This window comes from Gastrolobium bilobum, unplaced genomic scaffold (genome assembly GCF_033153095.1).
Source record: "Gastrolobium bilobum isolate Gb01-03AN ecotype WA unplaced genomic scaffold, APGP_CSIRO_Gbil_v1 utg12942, whole genome shotgun sequence".
NCBI classification, from domain to species: domain Eukaryota; kingdom Viridiplantae; phylum Streptophyta; class Magnoliopsida; order Fabales; family Fabaceae; genus Gastrolobium; species Gastrolobium bilobum.
In genome coordinates this window covers 285,600-297,489 of record NW_026897875.1, presented here as the reverse complement: position 1 = coordinate 297,489, position 11,890 = coordinate 285,600, and the positions used below count along the sequence as shown (strand labels likewise).

Below are 11,890 nucleotides of genomic sequence, written 5' to 3'. Positions count from 1 at the left end.
ATAGAAATAAATTATAAGTGAGACCCACATATAAAAGGAAAGAGAAAAAATAGATATGGAACCGACTTTCACTTTGAGTGTGTTATGCAACATAAGGTCAAATAACTCTTGAATGTTACTATTCAAACTTCAATCCTACATACCATGATGCTATTTATTTAAGTTTTTCATTTGAAGTCCACCTAAGCAAAGAAAATGCATAATCGGGGAAAATACAGATCATTTATTTGTTGTGAAATGCCACTGTAAAATGGAAAATTAAAGAGATTCCTTGGTCTTGAGTAAAAAGAGAAAGGTTGGTGTAATGTTAAGATAAGGATCTAGGTAGTGGCCAACATTAACTATAAACTAGAGAGAGGTAGCAATTGATAAACTCACAGCCCACAGGTGCATCAAATCACTCTCTACCTACCCACCTTGTTTTCGGACTAGTGAGGAAGAAAGGGTCTAAAACAAACAGCCTTATATAGCGACTCTTATTAGTCTTTCATCTCACCCTTTTTGTCAAAATCCCTCTAAACATTGTTTGCTCACGCCCACTCTTCCTTCTCTGTCTCTATCTTCATCTGCCGCATAGACAACTAGTAAGAGCTTTCTCTCAATCAAATGAATAGCTAACTGTTTTTTTTTTTTATTGATTTTAACTGCTTATTAACTAAGAGAAACTGTTTGTTTTGTGAATTTAATTTCAGTGACTAGTGAAGTGGTATTGGTTGATGAAATCTCTTATCCTTCCAAGATCACTACTACCAAGCCCCTCTCTCTGCTGGGTCATGGTGAGTTGCTTATATTCTCCACCTGTTGATCTTCCAAGTTATTTTTCTTCATTTGATTTTGAAGATGAGGTGAGGTCTAGATTTGTTGATGTTCCTGTGAACTAATGTTTCAATCTAAGTTTAAAATTAAAGTAATAAACAAAAGTCAGCAAGGGATCTAGATCTAGATTTTTGTTCCACAACAATAAAACTGCTGGATTAGTTGCTTTGACTTGATTTATAATCAAGTAGCAAGTAGAAACAACTTCATTTCTTTCTTTGATCAGGGATTACCGACATGGAGATCCACTTTCTCCAAGTGAAATTCTACTCAATCGGGGTTTATTTGGACCCTGAAGTAGTAGGGCACTTGCAGCAGTGGAAAGGTAAAGCTGCAAAGGAGCTCGAAGAGAAAGATGACTTCTTTGATGCTCTCATTTCTGGTAAGTTGTGATTTGTATTAATCCAAGTTTTGCCAATATCTTAGAGAGTATGGCTATTGACAAAGCTTTAATATGAACTCATCTATTGATTAATTGGTATCAATGGAACAATAATGATATATTGCTAAATGCTAAGTGGTAAGTAACAATAGTGAATGAGAGATGTGTATATGTGCAGCTCCGGTGGAGAAGGCTATTAGACTTGTGGTGATCAAAGAGATCAAGGGAGCACAATATGGGGTTCAGATTGAGACTGCTGTGAGGGACCGGTTGGCAGCTGATGACAAATATGAGGATGAAGAAGAAGAAGCTTTGGAAAAAGTTGTTGAGTTTTTTCAGTCTAAATACTTCAAGAAACATTCAGTAATCACATATCATTTCCCAGCAAATTCTCTAACTGCTGAGGTAAAGTAGCAGCATCAGCTACCTTGTTTGATCCTTTATTGCTGATTATATGTGAGTTAACTTTAGCTAACAGCATGGTTGATTATTGTGTTTGTTGTTCAGATTGTGGTATCTTTGGAGGGGAAAGAAGACTCCAAGTTTGTAGTAGAGAATGCCAATGTGGTAGAGACCATCAAGAAATGGTACCTTGGTGGCTCAGCGGCGGTGTCTCCCTCAACCATTTCATCTTTGGCTAGCACTCTCTCGGAGGAGTTGTCCAAGTGAAGAGAACTTGTGTTGTGTAATCTTGGTGGTATGTGTTCTGTGTTGCAATGTTGTAGTAGTTGGAACTTTCTTCATACTGTATTTGCGGATTTCTGCTATTAACTTATTTGAATAATGTTAATCTTGTGACATGCCAAATTCTTGAGTGCTCTATGAATGGTCATTCTTCAAGTAGCAAGAACTAACACATTAATTTAGTAATTTACGTAAATATTTCTTATATTTGAGCCATTCACAATAATAAGTGGAGCTTAAGAGTTTTATTTTTAATGATTCACAAATGAACATGAATAGAGTATATATGTAGTGGAAAAGAATAGAAAAACTCTTTTTTGTCTTTAAAGGTCGGGAAAATGTGTATCTTTTTAAAGGATAAAATTATATCCTTTTAGGGAGCGTTTGGTACGAGAGAAAAAAATTTTGACCGGAAAGAAAAATTGCATGAGAATATGATGAAAATTTTTTGTTGTCAGGTAAGTAATGAAAATGTGTTTGGTAGCCCAAAATTTTGCAAGGAAACTTGGATTAATTTTACTTATGTTTAGTTGATTGTAAAAAAATAATGAAAATATTTACTGAAATTATCTTTTTCCACACTAAACAATGGCTCACCAATTGAGATTTGATAAATTTACTTTAATGCATGGGCATTTTAGTCACAACAAAATGTTAAGAATTTGCCACTAACAAGGAAAAAAAGGTAATCACCTTTAAGATTGCAAAAACAAAATGAAAACACGGAACCTTTTTTCCCAGACACCTTTTTTCTAATCCTCCTACCAAACATTGCCTATTATTTTTCCTATCTTATTTTCCTGACTAATTTTTTTTTGCCCCCTACCAAACAGTCCCTTAAGAGAAAGAAAGATATAAATCATGGAGGAAGAGAGTGGGTCTTTTTCTCTCTTTCTCTCCCAATGATCTATTTCTCTCTCTCTTAAAAATACCATCATTTAAAAGAAGGGTAAAACATTTCTCCGGTCAATGGAGACAAGTTATCTCCAGTGAGCACAAAACGACGTTTTTTTGTGGCGGAAATCAAGGTATTTTTGTAATCATAATTTATTACAGGGTTATATTAGTCTTTATCATTATCATTTTCTAATCTTATAATTCTAAAACGACGTCGTTTTGGGTTCACTGAAGATAACTTTATCTCCAGTCACTAGAGAAATACTTTTCCCTTAAAAAAATATACAATTTTCCTTAAATGTTAACGAGTTAAAATTATAATATAATATAGGGAATAATGTTTGTCCTTTTAAAGGATGATCATTTTTGTTAAAATTAATATTTTTTATTTAAAATTTAAATTAAAGAAAAACCTCTCTGTAACATCCTGAGCACTGACGAGGGCGGAGAGTGATCACCGGTGCAAAGAGGCACGGAGCGGCTCTTGACAGGCTTCCAGCGGGGGGTTACATGCATGAATGAATCGAATCGACACTCGAAAGAGAGGGATTCCAAAGGCTGTGCAGGTATAAGGCTGCACAGTTTGGGATAACTTATAAGAATTAATTGGTACTACCTATGCTAACAAGATGCATCTGCTTTTTGGTAGCCCGGATCGGAAAAACTCCACAGTTAAGCGTGCTTGACTTAGAGCAATTCTGGGATGGGTGACCTCTTAGGAAGTTTTCCCGGGAAGTGTGCGAGTGATGAAAAAGCACACTGAAAAGTCTCGTGTTAGTATGTGGGGATAGTCATTGATTCTTGAAGCGGTCAGGCGTTATACTCTCACTTTTTCCTCCCATGAGATCGACGAGATTTTAATATTTCTTCTTAGATTTCCATTGTATATTTTTTTTTCTCTTAAAATGATACAATCTTGTCTTTTAAGAGGGCAACCATTATATATATGAGATAGGATCCTTTGACACCAATATTAAATTTAAAATTTGACACCTCATCTGAGAGCCGTTAGATCAAAAATGATCAATGACTCTGATTTGTAAGCATGTGACATCATTGATTTTTTTTAATCTAACGGCTATCAGATGAGGTGTCGAATTTGAAATTTAACACTGATGTCAAAAGATCCTACCTCTATATATATATATAGGATTTACATTTCTGCAGCTGTTGTACGTGCAGCAATCAAATACTTGTCATATATATATACGTAAAAAATTAAATGCGGGGAATCATAACCATACAAAAGATGAAAGCATTAAATGTGGAAAATCATAATCATACACCTGTCGTTGTTATACGTAAAGCGACTACAGAAATAATTTTTCTTATATATATATATATCAACAAAACCATTTCAGATTACAAGTGCCACCTTAATTAAGATTTGATCACTATACTAATTGAATTTTTGTGATTTTTAAATTACCAAAGCCTATCTTGTTTATTATTTTTTTTTTACATTAATATTAACTTAAATTTAAATGCTCATAAATTTTAATATTAGCATAAATATTTTTAAACTTTGATGTGATAAAAAGATACTTTTGTATTTCATTGAACTCTGGTATAAGAAAATATCTTTTTATGGATAATAGGTGGCTCATGGTAATGTGTATAGTTTTTTGGGTACTCCTGAAGTACCTACGTCATTTTTAAAAGGGGTAAAATATTCGGACTTGAAGAAAAATATGAATAAAGGTTTGAATTCAAATGGAATGAGATTTTTCGTATTTTGAGAAAAGAGAATGACCAGTTTGGTACTCTTGTTGTACTAATTAAAGAAAAAAAAATCGGGTAACATGGCTCAACGGGTCTCCTTTCTTCACTGGTGCAACCAAGTTATTGAAATCATATTGATCATTAATTCGGTCAAAGTATCAAAATAGTGAATTATTAATTGAACCACTTAAATTAATTTTATATAAAAATATATAATAAATATATAAATCAAAGTAATATGATAATCAATGTGATCTAACTTAATGGTTAACATTTCACTTTTCTTCGCTCAGGTGTTAAATTCAAATCCTAAAATTGGGTTAGCACTAGTTGAACCCAGTGGTGTCATTGAGCATTCATTTTCTATTTTGAGACACTTTTTGTTCTGGGATAGCCATGCATTTGCACCAAAAAGAAAAAAAAAAGGGTTTCAATCTTAATTTAGATATCCAAACAAATATGAGGAGGATATTTTGACTACTAAAAGTTTCCACTACCACCTTACTACCTATCTAATCACCATTGGATTAACATTTTCTCTCTCTTCAAAAACTTTTTAACATTCTCTCTCCTTGATCCAATAGTGATTTGATAGGTAGTAAGGTGGTAGTGAACACTTTTGGTAATCAAAATATCCCCCCTCAACAAATATTACCTTTTCGGAGGAAACTTAGTCTCATAGATAGTTGGCCTACTTAATGCATATGTAGTTGTAGTAGAACACACACTTAATCCTACCATAGGCCATACGACGGCTTTTTGACCCTTGTAACCCTTTATTAATAATTAATTATCAAATTGATCTTCGTTACAAACTATTTCAAAAATTTAACCCCCTTAAAAAGCATAACATCAATCTGCTCCTGTTTGATCATTGACCACCAAGTTTACCCGGGTACACCCCTCCCTACCCGGGTATTTTTTGAAATTTTTTGCCTACCTGGGTAGGTAGTGGTGTACCCGGGTATTGTTCTTCGCACTTGAGAAATTGCTTAAATTATTTACCCAAGTAGGAAGGAGTGTACCCGGGTAAATCTCCATATCTTCATCTTCGTCTACGAATTGGGATACTAACAATTGTTTATGAATTTTTGCCAAGGGATACTACAGAGTTCAGTACATTTGGATGAATCTTAGTAATTCTTCAACTACAAACAACAAATAAGTACCAAAAGCTATGGCAGAATACAAAAATAGGCATTCCCTGTAGCACTAGCCAAATGCAAACCCAGAACAAGTTCTCTTCTTTAACAAATTTTGGAATCCATTAAAGACAAAAGCAGAGAAGCAAAACAGCAACATAAAAAATAAAAAAATGGAAACGAACCGGTTGTAGAAAGAAATTATCAAGCCAATAATTAATACAAATTAGAAAAATTTATAGAAGCAGCAATATTGGGTGGGAAAAACCGAGATCTGGGCCTGAAAATAGAAAAAAGATAGAAGAATCTCAACCACTTGAGAAACCATTAAAGACCTCGTACTACCTTACAAGATCATTACCAAAAAAAAAAATTTAAATTAAAACTTTTAAGTAAATAACAATTCAGTCAAAATCAAAGGTGACTCCAAAACAGGAACAACACCAAAATTAGTATTTTTAAGAACAGCAGTTGAGAGAGAGCGAAAAGAGAAGCAGAAAAGACCAACCTGATTTCTGTGAGAAAAAAGCAAATCCACTTAAGAGAGAGATTGAAGAAGACGAAGATGAAGATGTGGAGATTTATCCATGTACACTCCTTCCTACCCCGGGTAAATAATTCAAGCAATTTTCCAGGTGCGAAGAACAATACCGGGTACATCACTACCTACCGGGTAAGTAAAAAATTTCAAAAAATACCCAGGTAGAGAGTGGTGTACCCGGGTAGACTTGGTGATCAATGGTCAAATAGAAATAGATTGGTGTTATGTTTTTTGAGAGGGTTAAATTTTTTAAATAATTTATAATAAAAGTTAATTTAATAATTAATTATTAATAAAGGATTATAAGATCAAAAGGCCGCCATACGACCCTCTTTCCCAACTTAAACCAAGAAGCATAGAAGGAAGGGATATAAAGGAAAGCAAGCAAACCGAAAATTCGATTCGGTCAAGAAAGGAAAAAGAGATTCATCCGGGAACTTAAGTGTAGGAATTTGGTTTTCCTTCACCAGCACCAAATTCTTTCCATTGACGCTGCATTTTTTCCGAATAAAACCCTTCTCCATAATCTTCAAATTTAAGGAAAAAGAATATGGTAAAAAAAAAAAAAAAAAAGAGTCATCACCACATGTTCGAAAGGGAAGGGAGAGAAACCGTGGTGAGTGGTCCACTTTTGAATAATGCCTTAAAAAATGTCAATTTCAAGCTGCAGGCTACCCTCAATTCTCATTACTTGGTTGAAATCATTATCAACAGGTAGTGCTGGAAAGAATTTTTTTTAATGTTCAAAATGTGGGCCTAAGAAGTCCTTGAAGAGTATTAGAGGAGATGAAGAGATTCTATTCTACGAACAGACGAACAATCATGATTATTTGGTGTTTTATATGCTCTTGTACTCAAAGTGCCCTTCAAATCAAACAGGGAGAGGAAAAAGACTATATATGGGTAAAGTTAGTCTCCCTTACCTAATTGCTAGCTTGGCCAATGATTTGTCTTTTCTTTCGGTTTTGCTTTCACTCATCAGATTTCTATAAATAAAGTGTTCCCTCATTATATGTACAATATAAGCAATAGGCATTTTAATACTGGAGTAGACCGTTGGCTTATTAGTCTGTTTCTATCCTCAGTTAAAAGTTACTTATCAGTTAAAATTAAAAAAACAAAACTTAAAAAGAAAAGTTAAAAATTGTTTGGTAATCACATAAAATTTTTAGATTAAAAGTTACTTAAAAGCACATATTTCAAGAAAATTATCTCTTTCTCTATCTTTATAACTCTTCATTATAAAAAAAGCACACAATTCAAGAAAAGAATATAAGAGTTTAAAAAAAAGCTCCTCCTTGCTCTTAAGAGCTTTTAGCTTTCAGCTTTTTTCTTCATTATAAAAAAAAAAAAAGAACTTTTCATTATAAGAGCTTTTCCCAAAATCTATTTGGCCTAACTTATGCTTATAAATACCTTCTAACTTAGAAAAAAGAGAATCCAAACAGGCACTAAACATATGTAAGCATTAAGACATGCTAAAAATTTATAATTTCAATAGATTTTCTTGTTCTGGCCTTGTTCATTGGATCTAAAGAAACACAGCTATCCCTTTAAGAGCCATATTATTGTATGGCCATTTAAAAAAAATTAGCTTTACAAGTGTTTTTTATAAAAGTTAAAGTTATTTAGATTTTATTTTTTTTAAATAATTTTTGAAAAAAATATTTGACTTCTATTTTTTTTAAAAGTTAAAATTTTTAACTTAAAAAAAAGATTTTTCTTTTTTTTATAACTTCTGTTTTTAAAAAAAAAATCACATATCCAAATAAAATTATAGCGAGGAGTGGTTTTTTTTTCTGAATTTTTTTTTTTGGAAGTAAAAAAGATTCTATCTAAACGAGCCCTAAGTATATACTAATATGACCTTACGTAATCCCTACTGCTTTACAGATGGGCTTTCGATGTGGTTGCATTTAGGTGTGTGAAAAATAACTAAAAAACTGAACCGAACCGCTCCTTAAAATAACCGGTTTTTAAAAACCAGTTTATGAATCAAACCGGTTTTTAAAGAACCAGTTCATGAACCGAACCGATTTTTAGAACCAGTTTAAGATCCGAACCGGTTTTTAGAACCAGTTTAAAAACTGAACCATTTTGAACCGAACCGTTTTCAAACCGAACCAAATTGATTTTTATAATTTTGTTTTTTAAAATTTTAATTTTTTTCTTTTCAAAAGAGGGTCGACCCGAACTGGTTCCGAATCGAACCGTTTTCCACCGAGTCGAACCACTTCCGAACCGAATCAGTTTTAAACCGAACCGAACCGAACCACTTCCAAACCGAACCATTGAAACCAATTCAGTTCGATTTTTCAAAAAAACCAGTTCGGTTGGATCCATGCACATCTCTAATTGCATTGGACCTATTTCGAATTTTAGTTCAGAACAATGCTAAAATTCTTAAAGCTCGGAACTGTATATTTTGATTGTTGGGCCTAATAGTAGAGAATCTTCTGAATCAAGTATCCGAAAGCTGATAACCATTTTTTTTTTTTTTTTGATATCTGGTTGGGGATAAAACCCAAGCAGTCTTAAGAGAAGAAATACAACCAGTTGTACTAAAGCCGCCTAAATAAACTAAGAGAAAAATATTTTTGTAATTATTGCAGATAAACTATTTGCATTTACTCTCAAAACGACGTCGTTTTGGGATTGAAAAATTAAATAATTATAATTATAAAGACTATAATAACCCTGAAATGAATTAAAATTACAAAAACACTATGATTTTCGTCTCAAAACGACATCATATTAGGCTTACTGCAGATAACTTATATGCATTAACTGCAGAAAAAAAGAACCCATAAACTAAATACGAAAAGTAAATGACAGAAGGACCAAGAAAGAGGAGAAATCTTCATGTGTCGGATTAACCAGTGGAAGATTTGAAAGCCAACCCGCACAATAATTCCTTTCTCTGTATGTGTGCTTTACCTTCACAGTCTAATTTTTGTCTAACTATGCCCATATGCGAGTAACAAGATACGACTCATAGACTAGCCCACCCTTGAGGTGAGCCATGTGATTGCAGTGTTTGAGTCACTTTTGATGATTACCATCTCGATTTGCCCTCCCAAACTATTTGGATACCCTTCAAAATACCTCACAATTCTACCACTATAGCACTGTGTTACCCAACTCGATAGGAGAACTCAATCAAGATATTTTTTCAACATTAGTATATTAGTATTTTTTTTTCAACATTTTTAATTTTGTTATTACCTATCACTGGCTCACATTTTTTTCATTTTAATCTTTGAACCCAAAGAAAAAATATATTTACATATAAATTGATTTCTTAAATAGTCTTTAATTTTATTTATTAAATTTAAGATAATAATACATTTATCAAACTCAAGACAAGTTAATTTTATTAAAGATATATAAATTTGTAAGAAGAAAAATAATAATTCTAAGTTAAACATTCATTCTTGCTAACAATGACGTGAATATTATTTTATTAGAATATCAAAATTAATGGTTAACTTGCAGCTTTCATTGTAATTTTTCTCTCAACATCGTTGGAATGAAAAAAAAAAAAATTGACAGTTTGGTATAAACTTTAGAAAACAATTAGAGTTGGATGAAGAAAATATTTCAGTATAAAATTCTTATTTTTACAATGATTCTTTTTACAAGGGTCAGATGGACAATTTAATTTAATTTTTAAAAACCATAGGGAGTAAATGATAAAAAAAATAACCATAAGAGAGTAAGTGTCGTTTGATAGAGGAAAAAAAAATTTGTTCTTGGGAATAACGATTTTTAGGAATATGATGGGAAAGTGAATTTTTCAAGAATGTTACCAAAAAGTTGTTTGATAGGCCACAATATTCCCAGGAATGTTGGCTAAGTTTCCTGATTCTATATTTAATTAATTGTCAATGATTCTTGGGAATATAAGCTGATTTTACAAAACTAATCTTTGATGAATTTTTTAAAAATAAAATCGGATAGGCCACAAAGGGTCAAAATGCGGTGTTGGGGTCACTAGAGTGAAGAAGAAAGAACCCAATAAAAAGATGTCGTGAAAGGGAAGAGAGGAACCCATGATTTTGTGAAGCAGAATAAGCTAGGGCTTTAACAATAAAGGATATTTTAGTCATGAAAATATTAAAGTAGAGTTATTTATGCCGTATAAATTATGTAAAAATTTCACACTAGGTGGAATCCAAGAGTACCACTCACCTCGTGGTATTATTTTATGAGATTCTTATTCACAATTTTAATTTTCAGGAATCTCATTTTCCCATAAAAATTTTAAAAAATTTGTACCAAATATGGGTAACTAAGATTTTCAACGTAAACTTCCCGGAAATATAAAAAATTTCCTTCTTCCAAATGGCTCGTAGGAGAAATCATAGAGGTTGTTTTTGAATTTTACTCTTATCTTTATAACTCACAATAGGAAAAGTCGGGATTGGATGACACCTGGAAAGTGGTATACTACATCGGTAATTTTATTTCCACATATCCCCTATGCACAATTTTTTTTTCATTTGTACTTAGATGGTATAAAAACTCATATATTCTCATAATATGACTCTTTGACCAGTTGGGGGGTTTTCCCATTTAAATGTACCAATTTGGTATCCGATTGAGAGAAAATATCATTTGGGGTCTTTAAGTCACCCCCAGGGGGAGCGACTCTAAATCTCCCTCCCATCCCCACGCGGCACTCATTTGAATTTTTTTTTTTCCGAACCCCATGCCGCCTCCTTCCCCCAACAGCACTCATTAAGTAAAAAAAAAAAAATTTAAGTGCCGCCCAATCCCCTTATGGAATTATTCATGCAATCTAGACATCGATCAGAGGTTGTCTGGATGGAGGAACGAGATTATAAATCTCTGACAGTTAGAAGTGGAGGACTGGCGGGGTTGGATGTTATTCCAGAGCCCATTGTACCTTATTTACGATGTGCCGATTTTCTTAGCCCTGCTCGGATGGGCCGTATAGAGGTATTTTATATGCTACATATATTAAATTATAAAAAAAGTTATCAAACAAAATAATTTTTTTGTTTTGATTAATATTTTAGGGTTTGCATATTGATAGTGCATTAGTCACAGCTCTAGTTAAGCGATGCAGACTAGAGACCCATACATTTCATATGCTTCCGGGGGAGATTACTATAACACTCGAGGATGTTGCAATGATCACAGGTCTTCCTATAGACGGTGAACATGTTACTTGCATGTCTGAAACACGAGAGTTGAGAGCTTTAGTACCACAACTGCTTGGGAGGACCCCGAGTGCATCTAATTTTAAGGGTGGTACTCTTAAGACTTCATGGTTGGGAGGAAATTTAGCAAATGTTGAAGAATGGATGGAGGATGAAGAGAATCTTCTCCAATTCACGCGAGCATACATATTACCCCTTATCAGAGGCTTTTTACTTGTGGATCACAGTGGTGGTAAGGTGCATCTCCGATATCTACCTTTTCTTAGTGACTTGGAGGTGTGTGGATGATTTAGCTGGGGATCGGCAGTGTTGGCCTTCCTTTATCGGGAGTTGTGCGTAGCCACCTCACCTGATCAGATTGAAATATCCGATGCATTAGTAGTTTTGCAGATGTGGGCTTGAGCTAGATTTTTTACCATCGCTCTAGAGACTATTCCACCTCTCCTAGAGTTTGACGATAGCACATCTATTAGTGCAAGGTATGTTAATCTGACATGTCATGTTTGATTCTTATGTCTAT

At 33.3% G+C, this 11,890-nt stretch overlaps 2 protein-coding genes across 2 annotated transcripts; both read left to right on the top strand.

Moving 5' to 3' along the window:
* Positions 1-376: 376 nt before the first annotated feature.
* Positions 377-2,009, top strand: LOC133311058 (chalcone isomerase-like protein 2). Its single transcript, XM_061512075.1, has 5 exons — positions 377-584; positions 693-776; positions 1,043-1,198; positions 1,377-1,603; positions 1,706-2,009. Coding segments are annotated over exons 1-5 (630 nt in total). The 5' UTR covers positions 377-583; the 3' UTR covers positions 1,868-2,009.
* Positions 2,010-11,011: 9,002 nt separating this feature from the next.
* On the top strand, positions 11,012-11,658 carry LOC133311049 (protein MAIN-LIKE 2-like). Its single transcript, XM_061512063.1, has 2 exons — positions 11,012-11,146; positions 11,227-11,658. The coding sequence occupies exons 1-2, from the start codon at positions 11,012-11,014 to the stop codon at positions 11,656-11,658; spliced, it is 567 nt and encodes a 188-aa protein (XP_061368047.1).
* Positions 11,659-11,890: the final 232 nt, after the last annotated feature.